Genomic DNA, 27,746 nt, shown 5'->3' with positions numbered 1-27,746 from the left:
TTTTTGTATTATTTTTTTTGTATTTCTTTTCGTTGAGCTTATATTTATAGATCTGTTACCAAAAAAATATTAAAATATTTAGTCCTTATGATATTTCCTTATTAAATTCAATCATTTTAATGTAATTTATTTATTGAATGTGAACTTAAGAATCGGAACAATTTTGAAAATCAATTTCAACTGTGTTATATTTAAGGAACCTGTATTTCAAAATAACTTGTACATATATCTATTTTTAATGGGACTCTTTTCCTGGTTTTAATACGTTGACTTAATTAACCTACCTCGATTCATCGCTTCGAATGTATAATTACGAATAGAATAATAACAATGTTCGATAGAAGCTTAATTTAGACAATTACGTACGAGACTGGAAAGAAAATCCTTATGAAAATTTTACTTAATTTCTGGCGTAATATATATTTACACGTAATGAAAGTATTTGGTAATACAAAAAGACCAAACAAGATAATTTATTCTTGTATAAATTCTAATAATAATCAAATTAATTGAAATTAAATATTGATAAAGACTTTTTCTCAATTTTTTGCTTAAATGTTACATAGGGAATAATTTACTATTATCAAAAATAAGAAATAGAAGGCCAATAATAAAGATATTAAAGTTGTAAAATAAAATTTCTTCTACAGTTTAACATTGTCATTATTCTATCAGAGAAGCAACGTATAAATAATTTAGAACGTACCGTCGAATCGGTTCGAATATTATTCGAAATCAAACTTCCTCGAATGCCTGAACTACCTTGAGTGGTATTAATGTCTCGAATATCTTGAATTTCATGGATGCCTTAAATTCCTTGAATGTCTTAAATATGCTGAATGCCTTGAAATGCTCTGTATGACTTGGATGCTTCGAATATCCTGAACACCTGAAATGTCTTGATGGGTGAACGTATATCTTGAACGTATTATAGTGTTCTCACCTTAAATGTGAAAAAGAACCTTACGTTAAATGTGAAAATGTCGTGAGACTCTGGAATTCGTTTCTGGCTAATGATAAACGTGAATCTGAACAAGAACGTCATTGCCTGATACGGATATTGTTGACTACAGTAAAAGTTAGATATATGCACGAAAATTGGGACCCCAAACTAGTTTATGGAGTAGATGGATTGATTTTAATTATAGAAATGGTCCTAATTATAAAGTCAATTGTCGAACATAGTAAAGGACAGAGAGTAAAAGAGAAATAGATGGTGGGGATGAACACAGAGCATTGATGCAGTAGATCAGTTCAGGCATTTATCGTAACTTTTACTGTACATGTATCCTCAGTTCATCTTTATCCTTCGCTTGCTACCACTGTTCATCTCTTTCTACACTCGAAGCGAACGATGAAACACAAAGAACGTTCTCCCTTTACGTTAAATGTGACTCTTCGATCCCGAGTAATTAGACATTTAAAGCGTGAACACTGTAATTATCTTGTAAGTTTTTAAATACCTTCAATATCTTGAATATTTAAATGACTCGAGTGTCGTTAATGTTTTGAATGTACTAAGTATCTTGGAAATCTGGTATGCTTGAAGTGTTTTAAATGCCTTGAATGCTTTATAAATCTTGAAAGTTTTGAATGTTTCGAATATCTTGATTATCCAGAAACTCTTGTAAGACTTCAAACTTTAAGAATCTTGTAATTCTGGAGTCTCAAGGGTCTTGAAAGTCTTGATGATATTGAAAGAATTTAATGTTTAATGTCAATACAAAACTGAATATCAATAGTTCAACAATATTAAAACTCTTAAGAGGATATTCTAGTATGAAAGAAATTCATTTTTTAAAAGTTGTGGGCTAGAATAATCCCTTGAGTACTAATTATCAAGACTTTAAAAAATTTTCGATTTCAAATAATATTCCAAACGATTCGATCTACGTATCATCAAATTACGCAGTAATTTTCAAACTCGATCCAACCATCCATAGGGGAGACTGATGACGGTTGTAACATTTCGATGTAGGATTATATAAAAACGTGTTGTCTACAATCACTTTTTTATGTGCCAAGGAATACTTGCGTTATTAAATAGAGATGGTGGTGAAAATGTTATAAGCATGGGGACGATAATAACACAAGTCTAATTTTAGAAAATCGACATAGTTATTAAACTAAATTTTAATGAAAAAAGACAAAATTAATGTTTCAGTACAGAACGATGATAAATTAGAAATAAAAAGTAAAGATCCCGACTACCGTTACAATTGTTCCAGACTGCACTTTTGAACTTTACTTTTGAAATACTAAATTAAAGATTTAAAACAATAAAGAACGATTGCATTTGCTATAAGAGCATTTAATTACAATTTTAAAGTAGTAAGAAGATTTAACTTTTGAATAACAAAAAGTTACTTCCTTCATTATACAGATATTTATTCTAAGTATGATAGATGGCATGTGATACCTGCAACTTGTGTTAATATTTATTATATGTACAGTGTCTCACGAACTCTGTCCACTTAAATATTTTGATTATTTCAAACAGTGCAAGAAAATATTAGAAATTGTAGGGGTTTAAAAAAGTACGTAATATGGTATAAATGGTATTTTTACAAATGGAGGCGTAGAGGAGTACAAACGGATTGACGTATTCTGAGTATAAAAATATTGAAGTACGTTTGTCCTAAAACTTATCTTGCAATATTTGACTGTTTTCACGAAGCATGTTCAAAATGGCAGCCATCTGCAGCGATTATAGTCTTTGAACCGTTCCGCCCCTTACATGTCTTATTGTTGGAGTATCAATTGTAGCTCACGCTGCAATAATTCGTTGCTTCGTATCTTCCGGAGATGTTGGTATATTTTCATACACATTTCTCAATACTCCCTACAATTAAAAATCTAGGGGTGCTAAGTCTGGACTTTGTGCTGGCCAGAAAATAGTGCCTCCGCATCTTATCCATCGATTAAAGAATATTTCATTAAGTGTACTTCTCATCTTTCGAGCATAGTATGTTGGGCATCCATCGTGTTGATACCACATTGTCTGACAAATGCTTAATGATACGTTTTCTAATCAATTTCATAATGTACTTCGTAAGAACGTATTATATTTTTGACTAGTAATAATGTTGTCAATTAAGTGAGGCTTATTTGGTAGACCAGCGTCTTTAATGATCAATTTCTCGTAGTGAGTAAAGATTTTGCATTCGCCAATAATGTTATGTAAATTAACACGTTTAGTGTTGGTAAAAGTAGCCTCATTGGTAAATAGTATCAAAGAGATGAAACTTGGATTGATTTGTAGCTGCTCTTGAGCCCCGTACACTAAATCTAACACGGTTTACATAATCCATGGCATGTAAATTATAATGGAGACTATACATCACACTGATGAGGATGATATCTGCAACAAGAATTCGTAATGCGTTACTTTTGCTAACTGCAAATGCTTAATCCGATGTGAACTAATTAAGGATTATAACGCGCCATAATGAAAGTGTGGCGACACTTACCGTAACCGCCACCAGAGGGCTACGCTCTCTCGCAAGTACTTGACCGATCACCTATTTTTATATGTAGACTCCTCGATTAGGTATTAAATGGTTCGGCGTCTAAGGCAGGGCCTGCTAGGATTGCCTTACTGATTATTCTACTTTCTTTCCTCCTATCTCGTTCAGTTCTTTCTATAACAATAGTTAAGCCTTCACAAAAGTAATAGGATGAAAACAATGTAATATCTCAAAAAAGTTAAGTTTTGGGACAAACACATACTTTATAGTATTTTTATACTCAAAATACGCCAATCTGTCAAAATAAAAAATTGGATCTTCACATCTTTTCTAGGCCCTCCACTTGCAAAAAAATACTATTTGTACTATATTATGGTATTTTCTTAAACCCTACAACTTCTGTAAGTAACGCTGTTAAGTGAACAGAGTTTAATCTCATAGATTGCTCTATAAATTAGAAATAGAAATAGAAATATTAAAGTTTTGATGGTCAGCACAGCCTCCTTTGTATCTATCATTGTACGATCTATCAAGTAAGATTGGGTGTAATAGCGTGGGAATATTTCAAGAATTCTCAGTCCCAATTTCCCTGCAGCAATTGAATTTACAGTATTACCACCGCCCCGGTGTTATCAACCGACCATCAGTGTCCCTATAGCTGCTCGCAGCAAACGTTCATTGAAAAAATGAAAAAGAAGATGGAAAAATGGCAAAAAATATTTCAGATCGGCCGGGACTGAAAGGGCTCGCGGAAATCACGAGACTGTCACAGGCGGTAATCAGGGCGCTCAGGTCGGAGCTCGACCGTAATCACGTGTCGCCCATAAAGGGCGACGTGACGGTGTGCGACGCGATCCTGGCGAAGATCCCCCAGCTACGGGAGATCTCTCTGCTGCACATGGACGCCCTCGCCAAGCTAAAACGGTCGCAGCCGCACCTCGACTTTCCGGCCCTCCACAAAGAGCTTTTCAGCGTCGACAGCTGAACGATCGACGTGGCGCAGGGCGTCCCGACGCTGACGAACAAAGCGGTACGCGAGTAGCGCCGGGCCTTGCTCTGTCAAGGTGAGTTCCACCGTCCGGAAAGGAAACGACGGAGAAGGCGACGCGCGTCGAGGACGGTAGTGGTCGCGTCGACGCTACCTAGGAAGTGTCGCGTAGGCATTTTTAGGGCCGATCGATGGTCGAAGGGCGCGGAGAACGGCGGTGCGCGCCACGACAGAGCCCCGTCGTTTCGTCTTCACTTTCATTTTCGCGTTCGTTCGCGCGAAACTCACAGACGAGACGTTCTTCATCGTACTATTAATACTTAGGTACTTTCGTCTTTTATTTTTATTTTTTTTCTTTAGCTTTAAACGGATCGAACGTTTTACGAGAAAACCAAACGACGAGGACTCATCCTCGGACACGGGAATTTGTAAATTGATTAACGTCGCAGTTTCGTTGTTTTTAATTTTGTAATTTAAACGGAACCACGTTTTATTTTTAAGTACAAACGTCTGCTATCTCTGGCACGATGAGACAGAGATATCTTGTTCTCGTTTTTCGCTCGTCGCTCGCACGATCTCCCTTCAAGCCCTTCGATTCCGCACGACTTAAGATCCTCGAACGATCGATACCGATCGAACATCTCGACGTAAAGACGGTTGTTGTTATGTCACGCAGTATTGTACATATATGTTCCGTTTGTCGTGTCGTCGTCTATATATATTTACGAAAATGTATGACGATGGAGCGAAAAAGCTATTTCGTAACCGAGATGATGAAATCTTACTCTAATCTGTAAGACCAGCGTAACCCGATTTTCACACAATTGCCCGGACAACTGACTTTGTCGAAGCTCGGTATTTCGGATCTTAAACGAGACGCAAGCGAACCGGCTATGAAAAGCCGCCTATCGAGCGAGAAACAAGTAACTGTGTCTTCGTTTCAACGTTTCTTACTTTTTCTATTAGCCGCAATTTGTTGTAAGTTTATTTTTATTACTTCTCGTTTCCGTTTGTTCGTATGGAAAGCACGTAACTTGTACTTTTTCGGTCAGAAACTGCGTTACTAGTACTATTATTATTAATGTTAATGTTATTATTACTATTATTATAATTCTTCTTATCATTACGATTATCATAATCTATTTTATTCTTCCTTTTATTTTTATTTTTTTTCTTTTTCGTTTTGAAAGCTTTCGTTCTTTTCTCTCTTTCACGTGTACAAAATGCGATAGGATAATTCGTGTTAAGTTTTAATATTTTTTTTCTTTCTTTCTGCAATGTTTTATTAGTCGTACTCGTTAAGTGAAAGTTACCTTTGGAAGTTTCTGAGAGAAAAATGCAGGGTTCGCTCGAGGAAACCGAGGTTATCGAGCAACGAAACACGAAACGACGCGGAAAGAACAGTCTACTGGGTTTTTATATCGTTTCGTTTATACATTTGGGTTCTTATCGAGGATATCGGCAAGACGTTAACTTATTATTCGCAGCTTAATATTTTCTCGGCGGAAACATTAAATGCTACTTTTAGGTTCTTCGATCGAATTTATTATCACGTAATAAGAAAGAAATATACGAATCAAATTATATTTTAAACGTCCCCTTAGGACGAACCTTTTTGTAACAAATAATAAAGTATTATAAGCGATATTAATTGTTACTTCATGATTCGTTTTTTAACCTACGAATGTCTGTATTTATAGAGCAATCGTAAGGATCGTACGAGCGTAATTCAACGACACTGAATGTCGATCGAACTTATTCCAGAATTCAATTTTACCGTAATCGTCGTGATAAATTACTACGCAGTTTTTTTATTCAAATAGAATTGCGTGCGACGCGCAAACGCTTGTACATATTGTATAAAAGAATTGCGCAGAACCAACCGTGAGACGTATTTCTCGTTTCTCGATCGATTCGTCGGGTCCTCTGAATGGGTTTTTAATTTTTAAGAACCCGGTAGGCTTCTCTTGCGAATAAACGCGTCGAGTTACATGTTTTCTAAGCGTCGAAAGTTACTTGTTTCTGATCCAGAGCGATTCCTTCCTAGAGAGCGTCGAACGGAGCGCGTGCGAAAGAAACACTTGCAGGATCGTAGGGAGGAAAAATGCGACAAAAAGCGTAGGGGAATGGACGTGTCGAGGCAAACAGAACGGTAATGGATGATCGCCGGAGCGTTTGCAATAATGTCCCTTCAATTTCTCGCGGGGGTACGATCGCGGAGTCGAAAAGAGAAAAATAAACGAAAAGTACAAAAGAGCTCTGAATAATAAAAGAAAATTATTTGTACACCGATGAAGATCGATATCAAAATTCACGAAAAAAATTACCATTCTTCTCAACCCCTAGGAGATCGTCGTAATAAACGAGAGATCGAGAATAGAAAAAGTAAATCGTTAAATTCGTCGCACGAGAACCGTCACCACACGTTTGAATTCCTCTAAAGTCTGGAATAGAACGACGCGTTCCACTTAGGTCTGACCATGCCGGGACCCATCTACTTGCGTTCTTTTAGCCTCGATCGATGAGAGACGTCGCGTCCGCGGGTGACGCCGCAGCGGAGGGAAGAAAAAAAAAGAAAATATATTGAAAAGCAAACACGACTCGTCATTGACTGAATAGTTCTATACTCGCGGTGCTTACGACAGGGAGCAAAAGAGGTACAAGCGTTTAACCGTATATTCGTCTCCTTTCTGTTGCAGATTATTTCCTTCGTAATGAACGTATTGGGCCTTAAATAAACATAACATTGTTATATATATATAAAGTATACATAAAAAAAAGCAACATAAAGTATATATGAAAGATATATAGAAGTATATATATACATACATATATATATACACACAGATATAAAATATATTATATATATATAGAAAGAAAGGGAGGGAGAGAGAGAGAGAGAGTGTGAGTGTGTGTGAGAGAGAGTGATTGTGTGCGTGCGAGCTAGATAATTAAATCCAGCGTACGAGTGGCGAGAGAAACAGAGCGCCTGCGCGTGTGGTAGAGTAAGAAACGATAATCGCGTGAAAGAGAGACGAGACGACAGGTAATAGAAGTATAAGCGAGCGAAAGGAAGTTGCGTGTGTAAGTAGTGAAGAATACGAGACAGAAAAGCGTGTGAGGTTGTGAGATAGAGAGATAGATAGAAAGAGAGAGGGAGAGAGAGAGAGAGAGAGAAAGAAAGAGCGAGAAGGAACTGAAAATATCGGTTGTTACGATACATACATAAAAAAAAGTATATATTGTATTAATTAAAGTAAAGCAAAAAAAATGTGGTTAAAGGGCCCCGCCAGAACGATCCACGGACGACGTATATATACACACATATATAGTATATATCTATACACCCGAGGGACTGACGTGTACGGAAGAATTTTGGTCGGACCGTTGCTCGCGACATAGAAACCGAAATACATTTAAACCGCAAATGGTGCAAAAGAGAATTATAACCCGATGAAATAGCGTCGACGAAGGGCCGACGGGTCGAGGGCGGACGTCGCGTTGAAATTTCGCACCCTTTGTCGCCGCGCATGCGTGAACCGTCGTGAGACGAACGACAGAGGGCGCGAAGGTCGTCGCGAATCCGGCTAGGCCCGATCGTCCGACTTCGCGGTAGTGGTTCGCATAGTTCCCTCTGAGCTACTTTAGACTGTATATGTATAAACACACACGCGTATATATGATAATATATATACATATTAAAAGGGCGAAAAACGAAGCACGTTCGCGACGGGACGACCGAGATTCGACGGTCCCCGCGCGCTTAACATGGAATTTAAGAAACAGAATGGACAAAAAAAAAAAAAATGACGGCACAGCGAGTAAAAAAAAAAAAAGAAACATACACACGAAACAAGAAACGTTAGGGAAACGTGCGACAACAGTACGAACGAAACAAAAAAGAATAAATGAAAAATAACCGAATTTTGTCCTTGGACCGATCTGGCCGGCTCACGGACGCAACACGTGAAAATGAACACTGTTACACGGATACACACACATAATATACACACACCCGCAGCGAGACTAAACGACTAACGATACTTTTACATAACACGAGCCTGCGCGAGCGCGTAGATAGAGGTTTAATCGAGGTAACATTATGTGCGCATTATAAACGTTTTGGTACTGTACGGCACTGTATGACGCGTCTCTTTATACGTAAACCACGTACTTCTTAACTAAATAATAATATCCATCGCCGCGGTGAAAAGCCTCTCGAAGCGTTTTTTACGCACCGTTACCGGCTTTCCTCGCTTTCGTCGGCCGGATATGCTGGTGGGCTGGTCATCTATGCGTGTACGACGAGCTTCAATCCGATTTCTGGCGACATCGAGCTCGATCTGATCCTGGAGAACGTGAATCGTTTCACGTTCTAGATCCTCGATGCGTTTACGTGCTGTGGAATCGAAAATATCGACGAACCTTGAGATTTAATATTTAGAAAATTGAGAAAGTGGTTTTTAAAGTTTTAGCGATTTTTAGTTTGGTAGAATTTTATCAGTCATGTTCTTTCGTCTCGAAATTCAAAAAATTCGATTACAGTACAGCAATGCCTCACACGATTTATAAATCGACGTTATGGTTTATTAGATGATATAAAATTCATTTATCGCGTTTCTTTTGACGTCTTTCAACGAATTCCAGTGACAAAACTTAGACACGGATATGGAATGCTATATAGAGATGTATGTAGAAAAACTATGTAGGAGATTGTGCGAGTTATCTTCTTGCAGTGTTGCTCGAACAAATAACTTTAGTTTAAATGCGGCATTAGTGATGGGACTGAAATATGGTCTGACATCATCGATACCAAGATATTATGTTTCAAATTATAATTCTTTAAACCATTTGTTTATTTATTTTTCTAACGGAGAAAATCCCTTTTGGTGCAGAATGAAAGAGACGAAGAAAGGAAAATAATGTTTATGTATTTGATTAAGTAAACAGAAGAATACGTTAGGTATATATATATATATACAAGTATGAATAATTTTAAAGAATGTTTTTAAACGATTTAGTATTTATTGAGATCATAGCTAGAACTTCTTCTCAAATTATTTGTTTCTCGAATTCTAATATTATTCGAATACTTGACTACTCGAATATTTAACTGTTCGAATACTATTTGAATGCTTAATAAATTGCGGACCACCTGTAAAAATTAAAAAGACTAAATTAATTATAAATGTTTTTCTAAATTAACAGAGTTATTTATCTATAAAAAAATTTAATTATTCACGAGCAAATGGAACAAAAATTAGTTTTTGTTTAACGTAAATGTATGCACTCCTTAAGACTATACTTTACTTACAAAAATGAAATATAATACTCACACGTTGAATAAAATAATATTTATCCGTTTACTTCGCTCAAAATGTCTGGTATTTCTTACTTTAGACTTTCATCGAAGAGTACCGTGTTCTTCAAAGAATACTAAATACCATTTCTACTTTCCACTTTAAGTATTAACATAATTTTAACAGGACAGGTAGAAGATAACCGCAATTATTATGTATATATAATGCAAATGTATAACCTTTCTCATTCGAATAATAATATTCGAATTTTGATACTTGTTTAATTACATTTTTAACTCATCGAGAAAAAAGCTATTGAGATATTCGAAAATTTTAAGATTAGAAAGTGATTTTTATTAGAAGTTTTAGTCCCTTCAGATTTAAGGAGAAATAACAAATACATGGAATGCAACAATAACAATAATTATTCTAAAATGATGATTTGTAAATATAAATAATATTATACATTTAAAATTATTTATTACAGTACATTTCCATTTGTATTATATTTCATCTTGAACAATATAGTAATTTAATCAAATTTTTCCCACTATCTTAATCGTCAAGTCGACTTCGTCTTTTGACAATACCACCTTTACTTAAGACACAGAATTTGTACAAAATTAATTTATTGATCTTTAAAAGTGAAAAATCGTGCAAATTTACTACAAGAAAAATAATAGAAAGTTGCCTAACTATCGATCTGTTTTTAGGTATTCGAATAATCTACAATTCTGATAGTAGACTAGCTACATCATTGTCTTATCGAGGTATCGATGATACTTGATGTTTAAATACTATTTATCTATTTCGTATCTCAAGACTATGTTTGAAATTTGATACGTATCAATGTTAATGACTATGTCACTGGATCGGTCTCATCATTATACAGCATGCAACAAATTTTCAATTGATTCACTGTGAAACTTAAATTGGCAGTAAACAGATCAGAGAAAGTTCTATCGAAGTTTTAGTAAGATAGTTTAAAGCCATTTGATAAATATCAATATTTTACTCATTGGTTTTACATTTAACAAGCTATAAATAAAGCCGATGACATCAATAATTCATAGAGCAAGAAGTTGAATCTCCCATACAGAGCCATACTTTTGTAAACTTTTTCTTTGCTGTAACGGTACAAATGTATTATACGCTCTTTACATAAGTCAATTCTTGTCATTATTTCGTATATAAAATTGTTAAAACATGACCTTTGAAAACGCATATTTAACAAGATATTTCATATTTTACGTCAAAAAATGTGTTTAAAGATTTCATCATTAATTTCAACTTTCGTTTCATCGATTAAAATAAATGTCTATAAATATATTGTGTCTATTAAAAAATCTCACAAATTGTATATACGTCGTTACATGTAATTTTATTTTTATTCTCTCAGATTTTCTTTTTCAATTTTAACTTGCACCGTTTCATCAAAAAAAGAAACTCATATCATCAAAAGATGGCCTCACATGTGAGATATAACCTTTTCTTCTACGAATTTGGAGAAACAATTTTCCTTAGAGAAGAGCAACTACAATTTGTTCTAGTTTCTATAATCACTCTATACAGTAATTTTGTAAAACGTGGGATGCTGTAATTGACTAAAAAATTAACGAATAATTTAGTTTAGCATATTTAAGAAATTTGATTACATAGGTACATGACACTTTTATCCACAGTCGACGCATCGATCTTTCTATCTAATACTGGGATTAACACTCGATCATAGTATTCGAAGACACGAGATTTAATCGTTTGCGCTATCGTTCCGTATCCCGTTCCATTTTCCTCTACAACTAAGAAGATTTTAGCAACGTAAATATTAATTTAAGAGATACCGTACTGGTTTAGTACCAAGTGTCGTCTAAGCCCCTCTGTCTTTAAATACATCGTGTAAGCTTGATAAAAGGTACTCGAAAGAAACTAGAAATTTCACCGATAACACTAACAGCGCAAACAATTAAGTCTATCCTAAATCGTTTTAGAACATAACTAATCTGCGTGATTGGACAAAAGGCCCAACGAAAAGGACGAAGCAGAGAATGTATCGTTGGAAGTTCATGATCCAACGCTTTCGTCGTCGCAAAAACGAAGATCGAAACGCTCGGGATTACTGCGAAAGATCCATCGACGAAAGGTGCTCGCCAGAAATCGCGTTGATTTAGTGGTTGGGCAAGTGCTCGAACCGAGAGAGACACTTCGTGGATTCCGATCAATGTCATGACGATCAACGACCAATAGTTTTCCCTTTCGAGAGACGTCGTTTGTCGCGGCCGCGTGTTTCACTTCGCTGTTAAGTCCGTTTTTTGTACGCGATCAACGATTCCACGGTTAAACACGTTAGTTAGTTGCGTAGGGCTCGCCGGTTCTAGCGCGATACGAACCGGCGACCGACCGATATTGTTGGCGATTTATCGTTAGACGCTTAGAGTACGAAAGTGATCGGGCGGCGCGTTGTTTTTAGGGGGAGGAATTCCCGGCGTTTTCGACTTTCTATATGGATTACGAGTTTCTAGCTCCGTTGCGATAGATCGCTCATCTCGAGGACACGGGGAACACCCGTTTCGTCGCGAATTCCCCGTGGGGGGCTGGATTGCGTCGCGACACGTTCTTCGCGGCTCGAACAGTCGCGTCGATTAGTCAGATAATGTCGTATAGTTGAATAAATAAAACGAATCGCGAGGATCGACGAAATTCTTAGTTTACAAATGTACTGATTGAAATCAAACGGTCGAGGTTAGCAGAGCTTAGACAGATTCGAAATGTTCGATCAAAAGATGTCCGTCAGAGGTCACGATACAGAGTTTAATTTTACCTGCGCGCGCCGCTTATTCAACTATATCGTCCTTTCTGCGCGCGCACGAACGCCCGGCACTCGAGAACGTCGATTAGCCGAGTTTTAACGCTAAGTTGGAGGTTTTTGTAGCGCACCGCGAGCTTGGCCGATACTTTACAGTAAAGTGTCCCTACAGTTTTTGAGCGCAGCTTAGCAGAGACCGCGTAGCGTGACCGTAGCCGATAGAACGTACAACGTTTTTTAGATAAGTTTCACCGTAAAGTATCGTCCGCGGCTCGAACGAGAAAAAGAGCTCTATTCTCTTCTCTTATTGTAATTTAGCGTGATGCTGGATCCTTGAAGCGGCGGGGCCGAAAAGGTCCCGTGGAACAGCGACTGTCAGGTATCAAGCAGATATTATTTTTTTTCTTTTTTTTTTTTACGTATTCGCGGGGTCGTCTCACATAGCATCGAACGTGTCACCGTTGACAACGGTCCTTGGACGCGCTAAGCCGCTTCAGGGATTCCAGTTTTTTAATCATCACTTCGAATCCATCGAAGGAGTCGAGCGACGTATCGAGAAGAAAAGGGGGCACAAAGGGAGATATTCGGGAAAAATTAGAGGAAACGTTAGACACGATTATGGCAGAAAGAAGTAGTTTCCGCGTAGGGTGATGTGAGGATGCGTAAGCGTGGAGGGGTACGACAGGGGTGAAAACTGCGAGGAAGTTGCGCGGAAATTGCAAAGGGCGAATGGTAAGAGGGGGAAAAAACAAGTGGAATAAGAAGAGGGCTCGACGAGAGCGATGGCGAATCCGTCACGGTGCGCCGACTGACACGTTTTCGGACGGTTTAAATAATACTTATAGCGAAATTAAGAAATGCATATTATTCTGCCGATTAACGAGTAAGTGCGTAGAATTCGTTTAACTGTAGATAAAACACGTACACAGTCACGTACGCGCGAGTGCAAGATACATTACCACCTGTAATCGTTCACCCACAACCACCCACCCATGTGTACACTGCGTACAGACGCGCACACACATACACACACACACACACACACACACACACACGTGTACACCGACACACTCATACAGGAACACGTACACACTTACATAGTTACACGTCGGAGATAACCGAGGGACGGTTAAGAGAAATAACAAAAACAAAAAAAAAAATACAAAAAAAAATAATAAAAAAAACGAAACGAATGGAGGAGAGAAAGTGATGGGAGAGAAAGCGAGAGAATTAAAGAAATAAAAATGCAAAACAGACACACACACAAAGGCGCAACACGTACACGCGCACGCACGTTGCAATTAGACGTTATTATCGCAATTTGGAGTTAAATTTTATAATATATAATATATAAAAATATATATATAATAAATAAAAGTTGACAGATAATATAGAGTTATATTAAATATCGATTAAAAAAAAAAGTAATAATAAAAGTGTGGGAGCGTATCTTTTTTAGGGTGGCGCGGTTCACGTGCTATCGACTCGCCCCAATCCTCGATCCCTCGACTATCTCGATCCTTCCTACGACATTTCCGGTCCCTTTCGCGACAATATTCTTGCGGGCTTGTTTTCTCGCGAATTTTACTTTCTTGTGAAAATGTTCTTTTCCAAGGAACAATGTAACCATGAAAATGAAGACTTAGTCGATCTTTTTAAATTCGAGTGTACACTCTATAATACACACACAGGGTTGCGAAAACTGTCAAACATAAATCTGTTACCGTATTTCAGCTAATTCACACGAATTACTTATTTCAAAAACACCGACGATGTTCACTTGAAATTTTAACCATATATTTTGTACGAATTATTTTGTGTACGTAAGACCGTAGAATCTAAGAGTGATGAAGCTTAAAGTATTCATTGGGCATTAAACTCAGGTTTTAAATAAAGTTTCATAACAATTAGATGAATCACACAGTTTTTTTGACTAGTGTGAAATACTCAAGCCTAAATCAAAATCTATAATTCATTCTGACTAAGTTCATTTTCATTTCCCTAAAATAACTTGAATACTCATTCATTGGTTAATCGTTAAATGAAAATCTAAATTTTCCGCGTAAATATTCGACAGTTTTCATAAGCGCAAACCAGAATTATCTAAAAGTAAGAGGATTATCCAGAATTAAGTTCGTTATGTTAAAATTATTTATTTAATTTTAATACTCGTTAAAATTTTATAATTTATAATTACATTTAATTGATGCTGTACAAATATATGAAAGTAATGGTAATAACTATTCAAACTATGTCATATTATGATGTTTGTAGAAGATAATTAATTTAAGATAAGAATAAGTTTATTATTTTACAGAGATCAACATTTCCTAAGAAGTTTATTAGCAGCAAGTGGTAAGAAATATTATTAAATTTAATAAGTGTATATTGAAAAATTAAAGATGTCTAAGGTACGTTATATTTTCTTCTTCCTTAATTTCATTCTATGTTTTCGTTAGATTTATTTGATTCAAGTTATTAAACTACAATTCAAATTCTATTTTTATTTAAAACGTTTGAAAAATTGTTTATTCGTACTCGTAACGCAAAATATTTATCTAGATGAGAATCTTGTCCATCTCTAAATGAAAGAAATATAAAAATAAAGTACAATGTACTCGATAGAGATATTCAATTTTCTTTAAAGAATCATTTCTGGATCGAATTATGAGTATCGATTCTCTCAAAGAATCAAAGAATTGATTTTGCAAGAATCGATCCAAATTTTTTTTTATACTTACATATTAGAAACTTTACAGCTTTAATAATAAATTTGTAATTCAAATAATAGTAATTAGTAATAAATTATATTATGTAACTCTGTAAATAAGCTATACAATTTTGGAATAAATAAAACTTGTCAGTAGATAATCGATTCATAAGATCGACTTTTTATCCGAAAAAATCAGTTTCTTCATTAATTGAATCGGAATCGAATATTTCTAGTATTCGTATAATTTTAATGCTCAAACTTGCAAACTGTGTCGTTAATAATTTGTTTCAATAATAGAGTCATTAACAATATTTAGAGCATGTAATTCATTAGAAATCATTAAAGAGGGCGTGTTTATGCGCTTGTCAGTCCATGTTAGCTGTTAGCGATGAGTTCATCTAGTCGTCGTTCAAAGTGAGAAAATTAACTAATTCTGCTAAAACTATTTAAATTTTATTCATCGGCTGTGTGCTTACAAAAATGTTTAAATATATATTCAAAATTGAAACGTTAAAGCTTGTTTGTAAATCATGAACTTTTTTTGAGGTTATATCTAATGTATATAATTCTTCCGATGTGTTTGTAAAGAAGACATACGTTTTATTTTTGTGTGTTTACCTAGTTTGAAGATATTGGCTGGTGCTGTAGTATGCGACGAAAGTGTTTTAAAAGGGGACATCACCATCGGTCCAAAAACGGTGATTCATCCGAAAGCCTATATCATTGCAGAGGCTGGCCCAATTATAATAGGTGAAGGGAACATTATTGAAGAAATGTCAACGATAGCAAACAGGTAATGATGTATATCTACGATTTTCTAGCTTGACTTTGATTTTCTCTTTCTATTGGAATAGAATGTTTGCTTTATTGCAGGTTACCACCAGGTGCGCCTGAACCTACAACAGTTCCAGTACAAATAATTGGTAGTTATAATGTGTTCGAAACAGATTGTACTTGTGAAGCACTCAAAGTTGGGGATAACAATACTTTAGAAAGCAAAGGTTGTTGTATTAAACAATATTTGGAAACTCATTTATTATTCATTTATTTTATTCAAATTACTTTTTTATTTTCAGCATTCGTTGGTCGTAATGTTGAATTGACTAATGGCTGTGTCATAGGAGCAGCATGTACAGTAACAGAACCCGAGGTAATACCTGAAAACACTGTAATATATGGTAGCCAGTGTCAACGTAGAGAAATGTACGATAAACCATACGTAAGTGTTTATTAAATTCTTGACGATGTTATTAATTATATATTAATAGAATCTGTCAATATTATATTTTCTTTATTTTAGCCTCAGATAGGTCAACTAGAATTCTTATTAAAATTTTTACCTAATTATCACCATCTTCGAAAACCTAATGTAAAAGCCACAACAAACGAAAGCGGCATGTAATTCTATTACTAAATTATTGCCTGGTTCGGTGATACGTTTGTATTATGATTCACTTTTATTGAGAATAATTTATGTTTTTTTATTTGATTTATATATTTCAATTTATACACAAAAATACAAGCATTTAATAAATATTACTATTTCAACACCATTTTAAAGTATTACTATAGAAACTATAGTATAAATAGTGGTGTTGATATATCATAATATGTACCATTTAACTACTTTACCCTTTCCCTAATTAATGATAGTCACTACTTTCCTAATATTACGGAGTGGAATGTAATTCATAGGAATGTGCGAGGTTTCAAAAATATCATGAACTCAAATGAATGATTACAGAAATAAAAAGATAAATGTCAAGTATACAAATAACTATATAATATTTTATTTCCAATTCACGTGTAAAAATGCTATTGTCTTTACGTACGTTGTTTGATAACAGTCTCGTTCGGTTAACCGTTCTTCTTCTTAACCTTAACGGTCCAGTTTGTCATAGATATCTCTCGAAAATCCGAAGATTTTCGAGATTTTGAATATTCCCGATTGATAAAACACTTTCGAGGACTCGTCTCGATCTTGTGTAAAAACGTTATCTCGTTTCGAGTCGATATTTTCGAGATCTCGCATACCCCTAGTAATTTAACTTTACACTGTACAGACAGATGGCGGGTGCATCTTGCCGATTTAAACTATTTAAAGATTTTTAAAAAAACACACTTATAATAAAATTATAAATACAAAATTTATTAAAATTTAGTCAGACATTACAATATAATGATTACATTTCTAAAAATAATATTTTACGGAAAGCTTTACGAATTTATGTACAGTACTGGGCAAACGCTCTGTTGTGTAATTTTAGTATGCAATACAATACATATTGTATTAATTAATTAATAGATAAAGGAAGGGGTGATATATGTATATGTCATTGCAATAAAATTAATAAACTATTGCTACAAACACATATTTTTAACATTAAAAAAAATTAAATATAAGTCTTCGATATTAAGTCCTTGCTCGTATGTGGGACTGGCTTTTTGTTCATTCGATGCAAATGTTATCGTTTCTTTTGCAACAGTTTGTGCAGTTCGACTTACGTTGAAAGCTCGAGAATAATTTAACCGTGTTGAATACTTACAAGTTGAAAATTTGCTGCATTATATTAATTTATTTAAATTTGCTCCGCCATTTTGAGACACCATGTACTTCTCTGAAAGCTGAAAGGCCGAGGGAAACGTCGCACGATCGGTAAATCTGTGTGTGTGGTCGATGCGACAAGTTAATGTAACTTGATGTTTCTCCTTCTCGTCGTTCTTCGCCGAGCAAACTCTCCGGAGAATCGAGCGGCACAATGCTAAACGCTACACCTATGAATATGAATTAGCGTCTCGTCGAGGGGGTTGGATGCGAACCATTTACCGTTTCCGTCAGCTTAACCGCGTACCGCAGTGACTCTCAATCCTTAAGCTGCAAATGTGCGAATCGTGTTGCCGCATAATTTATCCGAATTTATTTAGCATTGACTCGTAAACAATTTCTTCGGTTCATTACTCCGAAACGAGCAACGTTTCGCGAGAATCGTTTCGGCGGGAAATAACGAGAAACGATGTCAAATGTAATCAGTAGCCATGTTACGTGGGAAATTAAAGGTGCAGACAATGTATTGTATGTACAGGCTTTTATAAATACATTTGACATCTGAAAAATACCAGTAGTTGGCTATTTAACAATTTTTGAAAATTTTAACTCGAATTACAAATTTACATTCGTTAAATTTTGTTTTATGTAGCAAAAAAACTCTCAAATATTCTTCCTTATTTTTTATTAGGAAAAATGGTGGTAGAACATATTAAACTTTAATGAAATCACTGTTAGAGGAAAGAATGGAGCATTGTTTATAGTATACGTTATAAGAAAATAAAATCAAAATTTCAGATTATCTATATTTGATTGTTATGTTTTTGAGATCTTTATTCCTATATCCTTAAATATGATAAAACCTTGTATTACAAAGCATGGGCTATGGGGGAGGTTAAAGGGCCTCATTGTTTCGAAAGTGCTGAATTATTATTTTTTAACAATTCAGGTTGTTTCGAATACATTAAAACAAAAAGAAATAAATTATGTTTTAATAATATTTTTTGCTTCAACAAAACTATTAAAAGATTGTATCTCACTTTAAGAATGAATGAGAAATGGCGTAAATAGTAGTTTGACGAAGGTTTTAGAATTTTCGACCACTGCGAGAAGGAAAACAGTTCACTGTTGTAGTTGAATCTGAATTTGCAAATCATCTGTTTAATGTCTCTATGTAAGATGTTTTTATGCATGTTTAATAATGTTATAGCTAGACTGCGGATATTTATGCATTTATGGGAAATTTAGATTGTCAAAAAACTATAGAATACATTTAATATGCAAAACTATAACAAAAACTCAAGTAAGATAAGAATTATTGTATTTAGGGGTTGAAAGAACCCTCTACGAAGCTCTTATTTTATTAATTTTATTAATAAATATATGAATTTGCATAAAAATCCGCAGTCTAGTTATAGCATATAAGACAACCATATTAGATCCGCTATTGTGAATTCTTAAATTTTTATATTATATTCTTAATCAGTGGCCCTAAAATTGTTTATACACAAATTTTCATGCAAATTTAATAACTTTTTAGCATTCAGGTCGGCCATATTGGGTTCGCCATTTTGACCTTAAGCCAGAGATCCGAGAACCTTTATATACCAATTTTTATGCAAATCTAATACCTTTGGGTTCGTCATTTTGAATTTAAGTTAGTGGTCTTAAAAACCTTACTAATTTTCATTTTACCTGTTTAGCGTATAAATCGCCGATATTGAATTAGTCGTTTGCAATTTTAGAATGTTTATATTAGATTTGGAACAAGCAGTCCGAAAAACTCTTATATATTAATTTTCATGCAAATCTGAGAGCTCTTTCTATTTTTGTGATTCTGAACCACTGTGTGGCGGTCGCGAGCGCCGCTTTATTTTAATGATCGCTCGTCGCAACCCCCTTCAGCAAAACTCTTGTCGCGGAAAGTGGTGACCCGAGAGAGCTGTCATATTTTGACGTCCGCGACGGGCGTTCTGGCCCAGAAGGGGGAGACCGAGAAGAAAAGAGATTATTTTTCGTCGCGCTGGGAGCCAGCAGAAATCAGTACGAAAGCGAGCCACCGGGAGGGGTTGGAAGGGGAAATCCCTAATGGCTCGACAACTACGAATTCGCGGGAGTTTTTCTAGTCCCTGCCGGAACGAGCTCGTCGTCTCTGATTTTTGGGGAGCGATCGCGTGTCAAATTTGACTCGTTAAAAGCCGTTTCGACGCGTCTACCGCGATCCTCTTAAGTAGAGATCCGTTTGGCAAACTTTCATGATTTATAACAAACATAACAAATCTTTGTGTTGCAGTGCGAGTGTAATTTGTAAAATTGTTTAAAGGAAAGTAATCTCCGGATTATCAAAGTACATTGTATATTTATATTTCGCGAGAAACGATTTAAATTTTTCTTCGATGCTTTTTTGACGTCTATCTTTAGGAATGTATGATAAAGGGTATCATATAACATACAAAATTAACAGAAACGACACAGTACCTTTCGATGTATCGCTTTGATACTATTTGAATTGAAGATAATAATTATTTAAACAGAATAGTATTTTCGTTAATATTTTAATTCAAATATTTAGCGCGTATAAATCAATCCTTTGCACTCCAATGGCGCCGTTATGGCGACACACATAATATATACCACAACTCGATTTAAGGTTTATGTATATCTATGTATAATTTTAAAATTGTCCTTATTTCCAGAAAAAATAAATGTTTGTAATTTTTAATTTCTTCGTTCTAAAAAAATTTTAATATTCTTTAACATGACATCACAAAATTGCATTCAAGTAGCCAGTTACTTCTAATAAAATGAGTTCTTGGAGTGGAAAGGCATGAAATAAAGATGATAACAAAATGAATAATCATGATGGTTATAACGACGATAAAATTAACAATAAATGTACAATAGATGATGTTTTATTGCTACCTCTCGAAACCGCGATTGTGGAAATAGTGTAAATAATTACAAGAACAAATAATATATTTCAGTGTACAAGGTTTATATAAATTTTAAAAAGAGACAGTAGTGCATGTTTCGAATTCATTGAAAAACGAAATTAATTTCATCAAATAATTAATTGTTTTATTTCCGTGAATTTTCTACGTCTTCGTTATTTAGCTACGTTTCTTTCGAGGCGACAAATCAGTATCCCCCCTTGATCTCTTTTCAAATCTCGGAATATTCGTCTGGAAGAAAAATGTAAATTCACGACGTCCTTTTTATTTACAGTGATTCATGAAAGCGAAACCTTTTGAACTTTTTGCTTCAAATGATTCGCATATTATACAAAGCGGTCCGCTAGAAAAAGGGAACCTTGATATCCTCCGCTGGATTAATGTCACAGAAGCAATATATTCGCGAGAGCTAGACGGTTTCTAGAGGCAAACATGATGGAGTAAAATGTTTTATTACCAGGTCACTTTTTCGAATTTATCAAAGACTTCAGTGTTTGTAGTTTTTAACCTCCTACTGCAGTGGTTTTTGACCTGTAAAATTTTAAATACTTATTTTCGATGCATACATTATGTTTAAAAATATCAATTTTACCTTTTCAATGCTTTAACATTATGATAGCTATTCCACTAAATCATTCAATTTAATGTCCCGAACTTACCACTGTTTTATACAGAGCAATTTTAAGTTTTTTTAGCTAAGTTAATGATGTAGATGAGAGGTTTAGATATTGAAAGCAGAAATTCTTTAAGAAACAAATTTTCCAAATACCAAATTATTTCATTTTCTTTCTTTTCAATCACATATTCTTAAAATATCAAAGAATTACAAAATAAAAAGAACCATCGACCGTCGTACATTTTCAATTATTCCTTTTGTTTACTATTAGCAACTGTGGCATGCTTATGGCCGCAAGATGGCGCTTTACGTTGGAGTACTAGTCGACCGTAGGGGAACCTCCAAGTGGAGTTCGCCAGTCGGTCGCGGGGAATTCCCGTGCTTGTGTATTACTATCGAAACAGTTTTATAAAACATCTCATCTTCGCTAACTTTGTAATTTCGCTGTATGGTTTATTAGACCTGAATAAATTACATTTTATATTACTATCGAACCACAGCAACTTTTAATAATTGGTATATTTATAACTCTGAGCTAATGTACTTATTTCTAGCGAATCAGTTCTTGTTCATATTCAGTCTATCGCAAAGGAAATTTTACGTCGAAGGAATTGATTTTAGAATCTATGTTCATCAAGATGAGTACTATACGTCCTTAACACTTTGACTGTCGCAATAAATTTGGATAGAATTCGTAAATTTTAACAAGGTCGCAAATATAAGTACTGAAATAAATTTTATCTACTTTACAATGGTCTAAAATCAAAATTTTACTTTTGCAGAATATTATACGATTTTGATCTGGCAGTGAGCGTGTTAAAGTTATAAAATTGTTTTCTTCGAACAGAGAAGTTATAAAAAGTAACTGTTATATCAGAACTAATTGAAAATTTCAAGTTGCATTCGAGCCTCGTTGGAGATCAAATTAAGTCGAGTTTTAAACGAGGGATGTTCTTTCGAAAGTAAAAACGGTTACCGACGATGGCGCATGTCGATGTACGGTGAACCCCTGGCGGTGTACTTCCTCGATCATCGTTCGTCCGTCAACGAGCGATCATCAACGCGACGACCAACTCTCCTCGCCCTTCGTTTCAAACTTCATGGTTGGGATTGACGTCTGCAGACACGGGCGCCGCTTGTCGAGCTGCGAACCAAAGTGACGAGCGTTGCGAATCCGCGACTCGGTTAACGTGTCCATTGTGAACGCGAACGACGGGGCCGGGAAAAGACGAGGGGGGCGAAAAACGTCATGTACGTCGGCGGGATCGGGCGTAGAATTAATTCGATATATATGCACGGACTGCCAGAGCGTTCCATAATTGCTGGAGAAATATTCGCAGCTGATTAGTCGATCCCAGCGCGCACTCCGTTGGTCTTGATTGGCGCCGAATTAGCGGAGAACGCTCGGGGGGAGCTTCGAGTGGCCGAATTAGTCAGGGGTTGCACGATGAAATGTCACTAGACTGCGGATGTTTATGCAGATTTCGTAGAAACTGGATAGGAAAGTGTAACTTCGATTCAAAGTCGTTTTGTTAGGCGAAGGGGGTATAGAAATGCATTTTTTAGTTTTCATATTTCAGTTAATTAATAATTTCAGTTATTTCGTTCATATGGGGTATAATTATCTTCGGCGAGTGTCAGTAATAGCAATTTGAACGATCGACGATTTTGAACGTTTTTATTTAGTGAACAAATTAATATTTGGAAAAATATTAACTGTTTTAAATTTTAACAAATCACTTATTTAATGTAACGTAAATTATAATTTACCGAAACATATTATTTATTGCGGTCGAGCTGTCAGACGCAAAATTAATATTAATTACAAGTTTGAGTTTATTTTATGTCGTTAAAGTACAGTAAAATATTTATATTCATCGATCTACTAAAATTATTTCAACCATTACTAAGGATTACCACGCTTCACTTGTTAGAAAGAAGGGCTGATTTAGTGTTTTACATTTCTTAGTCTTTTATAATTTAGTAACACTCTCTAACCGATCTCGTTTAATCGGTGCCAGTCGAAACCTGCTCGGTCATAATCTTCAGTGGATGCTTCGAGTGACCGTAGTTTATAGAACCAGCGATTCGATCGTAGGAATCGAAAAGTAGCTTGTCGCGAGTGTGTCTACAACGTCGCTGAAAAACGATCTCTCCGGGCAGTCATGAGAGCAGCAACGAGATAAACGATTCAATCGCGACGGTTAAATGCAGGAGCGGATCGGATCGGGTCCGCCCACGAGGCTGTCCGAAGGGAAACCACCCGTAAAATCCAAAAGGGGTGCAGTGGAGCGGGAGCGGTAGGGGGCGCCAGGCGACTCTGTGACGCGATTATGCTAACGAAGTTATTCCATTGTAACGCTGTTTACAACGGCGCGCATTAAGGCTACACCGGAACAATAGCACCCCTCGTGCTTCTCCTCCACCCATGCACAAAACCGGGGAATCCTCGAGAACCGTGCTGGCATTGTACGCTCTGTTCCGAAAGGAAACGCCGCCGATGCCGAGAAAAAATTGTAAATTTAATTTTTGCCTAACGAAGAGTTTATACAGCGAGTCTGTATCGCGTTGGTGTTTATATTGCGATAGAGAGCGTATCTATGTTCGGGGAATAATTGTTCGAGAGGTGGAAATTATTGGTTTTCAACGTCCGCACGATTGGAAGCGGATGGTTGACGTAGATTAAATTTCAAAGTCGTTACAAAAATCTTTGTAACTGCTTTCAGTCGTAGAATCAACGATTCTTAATATTCTCTTGGAGTATACCCTTCTGAGAGAATTTTAATTGAAAAAAAGTTGTTTCTTTGCAAATGTAATTCAAGTGGAGTCGTAATGTTATAATATCTACTTTAGAGAATTTATTTTACGGTTTTATTCTTCATAGTTATACAAATTTAATTGTACGAACCAGAATTTTTGGATTATAATAATGAGAAATATATTTTAGAGACATACTGAGATTAACAATGTTTCTGACATGAATATATATATGTATAGTATCTAAATTTTTATAATTAAAAATTTTTGTTATTACTGCAATTTAAAAATACTCATTGACTAGTTTCATTTTGATGACTCTTAAGGGTTAAATCGTGAAATAAATGTGTTAAGTAGATGTTACACTTTCCAGATTTTTTTTCAAAAAATTTTAAAAATTTTAAATTGAGAAAAGCGTTAAAATTCAGTTTAGATATTCTACAAACGTTTAAGTTACGATCACCTAAAAATTAACAGTTACAGCATTCACCATAATTCAGATAAATTTGTCTTTCGAGAATGCTCTTTGGTTAATTACTAATTGTATATTTTTCTTTTATTTCTTGTTATAACAATACGTTTCACGGCTCGAGTCGTAGTATAAGTTTACAGCGTGTTTTTCTCTTCTTCTTACATGCAAATCACCTTTACTATTTACATACTTTAAATTAATATTAATTTAAGAAAAGTAACGACATATGTTAGTATTCTTCTTAACATTCTAAACGTACTGAAGAGATTTCATTTTGTTTGTTAAAAACTAAATTTAGTAAGTTATACATTTATGTATAAAATTCCAATTATTATTTAATTTAGCGTATCTATACAAAATAGAGTCTGTGGTTTTGCGTATGTTTAATGTTGGATTAAAAATTTGTACACAACGTGTGATTATTGATAGTGGACCATAAAAACTGTTAAAAAGATTAAAACGTTTTAAATTAAAAGTCATATATATAAATAAAGAACTAGACTCTCTGCTGGCGAACAAACAAAAGTGTTGAGACGAATTTGTATAAACGCTAATTACTTGTACTGTTGCAAATTAATTGAAATTTGTTGTTCATTATTCCATTAGTATTTTTCCATAAAAAGAGAAAGTGCTATTGGTGAAGAAGTTTAATACATTTGTGAATGAAGATTTTAAGATTTAAAACTTGTTATGACAAAACATTCTCGAGCATGATATACAAAGCAAAGAAAGAGTGCCAAAAGCGACGAAACACAATGAATACAAAAGTGGGAAGGGGCCCCGACTACTTCGCGTTTAGTTACACCCTGCCAGGGCGCCACTTGACTCGTATTTAACTTTCAAATATATTTTATACCCTTTGCATCTTGATACTTTCATGGATTCCCTATTCCTTCCCCATTCCCCGCGCTCGCCTAATGCGCATGCATTTTCGTTCAACTGAAACGCGCGTGACTTTGTATTACTAAATAATACTGCCCCCTTATAGAAACCGATATTGGGGCTAGCGATAGCACTTTGCTATACGTTCATTTACTTTTAAATCAAAGAACATCATATTTTGCATTAGGTTAACATATTTGTTAACGTGATGAAATCTGCAGAGTGATGGAAAAAAGGTTCATAACTTTTAAAGTAAACAGTACTCGTTAAATGAAGCAAAAAGCCTTATTAAATAAGGGTCGAGAAATCAATATTTATAATGTTATAAATAACTTTTAAATTATCTGATCATGCCTTCTTTTCCTAGTTACTGAAAATATTTTACATGTCTTTCCATTTTCACATAGTTTACTTTGTTGAAAATAAATTTCACGTCTTTCGTACACCACCTGTAAACATCATTATTTAGAAAGCTTTATTTTATGCTTCTGTGTTTTTACGATCATCGTTTTGTTGTAAACAATTTTGAGTGTAGGAAACCGTAAAATCTTTACGACGTAATGGCTTCTCTGATTTGTCGCTTCATCCCCTGTCAAATTTCTTTTTGATAACGGTGAAACACTGAGATCGGCGTGGGCGATTCGAGACACAAGTAACTCATGCTCGAACGAGCCCGGCATTTATGTGTCCATCGAAGCGTGGCGACGCTTCGACGGGATTATTTGTAGGATTCAGTCGTATACTCGACGTTTCCGCCGAATCCTTTGTACCATTCGCCCGTTACGCCATAGAATATTTTCGAGACGTATTTAGGCTTGTTTCGAACTGCCCGGATATTCATCGTGCTATTTTTACACGAGTTTTGGCTCTTCCCTATCGTTCTTCTTCCTCTTACTTATTTTGTATTCGACCCATAATAATTATTATTTAGTTAATTAAAAAAGAAAAGACTCTTCTTCTCTTAATTTTTGATTTGTCTAGATTTAAATAATAACTTAAATTATAAATGTAAAAATATATACAAATCAATATTTAAAGATTAAGACGAACTACAAAAGGGGACAAGTCAAAAATTAAAACAAACACTTATAAATATGAAGAAATTCCATTTTTAATTTTACTAATAATGTTAAAACACGTTCGACGAAAAGAAAGTTTGGGCAATAAGGAGGGTGTATAGAATAAATTTTCAAAATCAGCTATATGGAATTCAATAATTGCAATAAAGCGATATGGGAAACAGCTTCTGGTAAATATTAAATTCGATTAACTGGAATCGCCGTTTGGCCCACCGTACGACGATGTGGAAGATTGTCTCGTATAAAGTTTATGTCTTCGACTCTTAGCGACGCTGAGTTTCTCGGTTTGTCTCTTGCATCCGAATGTGGCCGCCGATCGCTTTGAAGTGCACCGACGACGCGCCGTGTACGCGTACTTATATGCATTCCTTCTTGTCACTCTGATAGCCTTTGATGAGAAAAAATTAATTAGCTGGCTGGACCAGCTGCGGTCGTTCGAGTAAACGCGGTCATTACAGTGGGTGTTCTCGCACTTCCGCTTCGTCATTAACTTATTCGTGAGATTCGAGATTTCTGGTCCACTTTGGGCACGTGATTTTAGTTTTTGGTTCATTAGTACGACTCTTCGTACATGATACACGTATTGTTAGAACAACAAGAAGCACAATAGCATTATGTGAATTGTTTCGAACGATTTTAATTTACGAAAATAAAAATCATGAAATAGAAATAGTAAAAGTAAATAATTTTATATCAGTTTGTAAGTTTGGCTTGATATTACATATGTATTTGAATAATATTGCTTTCTAATATTCTTTCTTAGACACTGTATCTTTCCTTTATGATTAATTTCAAGGTTATTTTGCACTTAAGAATGGTCGTAGAACAAGAAATGAACAAAATATTTGAAAAATAAGTTACGAATAAAAACACTGTGTAAAGTTTTGTTCTTAGCGTTTATTTTATTTAATAGTTATTAATACAATCTTTTATTCGAACAACGTGTAATAATTTCATTTTTTATTTTTAAATAACGGGTCGAATGTTGTTTATCTTTTATTCGTTATCAGAAATCTGTATTTAACATTAGATTTAGAAAACTCGTCAATGTGATGAATTACAAATTTCATATTTAGGGTTACAAAATTCATGTATATAATTTTCCAGTATTTTATATTGAATTCGATCGATGTAATAATATAAATACATACTCTAATTTAGAGAAAACGCATT

The 27,746-nt window shown here is 35.0% G+C and overlaps 2 protein-coding genes across 2 annotated transcripts in view; both read left to right on the top strand.

Annotated features, from left to right (window-relative positions):
- Positions 1-7,182, top strand: part of LOC122400324 (probable nuclear hormone receptor HR3) — a 68,004-nt gene extending 60,822 nt beyond the window's left edge. The window contains exons 8-9 of the mRNA XM_043401718.1: positions 4,193-4,531; positions 7,155-7,182. Coding sequence (XP_043257653.1) covers positions 4,193-4,452 — 260 coding nt within the window. The 3' untranslated portion in view covers positions 4,453-4,531; positions 7,155-7,182. The remainder of the gene's footprint in view (positions 1-4,192; positions 4,532-7,154) is intronic.
- Positions 7,183-15,491: 8,309 nt separating this feature from the next.
- LOC122400350 (dynactin subunit 6) lies at positions 15,492-16,815 on the top strand. The gene is made up of 5 exons (XM_043401767.1): positions 15,492-15,685; positions 15,894-16,064; positions 16,145-16,272; positions 16,348-16,490; positions 16,572-16,815. The coding sequence occupies exons 1-5, from the start codon at positions 15,660-15,662 to the stop codon at positions 16,671-16,673; spliced, it is 570 nt and encodes a 189-aa protein (XP_043257702.1). The 5' UTR covers positions 15,492-15,659; the 3' UTR covers positions 16,674-16,815.
- Positions 16,816-27,746: the final 10,931 nt, after the last annotated feature.

The sequence above is a fragment of the Colletes gigas genome, unplaced genomic scaffold (genome assembly GCF_013123115.1).
Source record: "Colletes gigas isolate AHSC1104 unplaced genomic scaffold, ASM1312311v1 Colletes_gigas_Sc00017, whole genome shotgun sequence".
NCBI lineage: Eukaryota > Metazoa > Arthropoda > Insecta > Hymenoptera > Colletidae > Colletes > Colletes gigas.
Note: the sequence above shows the minus strand (reverse complement) of the source record. Positions and strands in the feature narration are given on the sequence as shown.

Coding starts and splice junctions, on each gene's coding strand:
- LOC122400350 (XM_043401767.1), top strand. CDS start 15,660: ATGAGTTCATCTAGTCGTCGTTCAAA. Junction 16,273..16,347: donor CAATACTTTAGAAAGCAAAG/GTTGTTGTATTA, acceptor TTTTATTTTCAG/CATTCGTTGGTCGTAATGTT. Junction 16,491..16,571: donor AAATGTACGATAAACCATAC/GTAAGTGTTTAT, acceptor TCTTTATTTTAG/CCTCAGATAGGTCAACTAGA.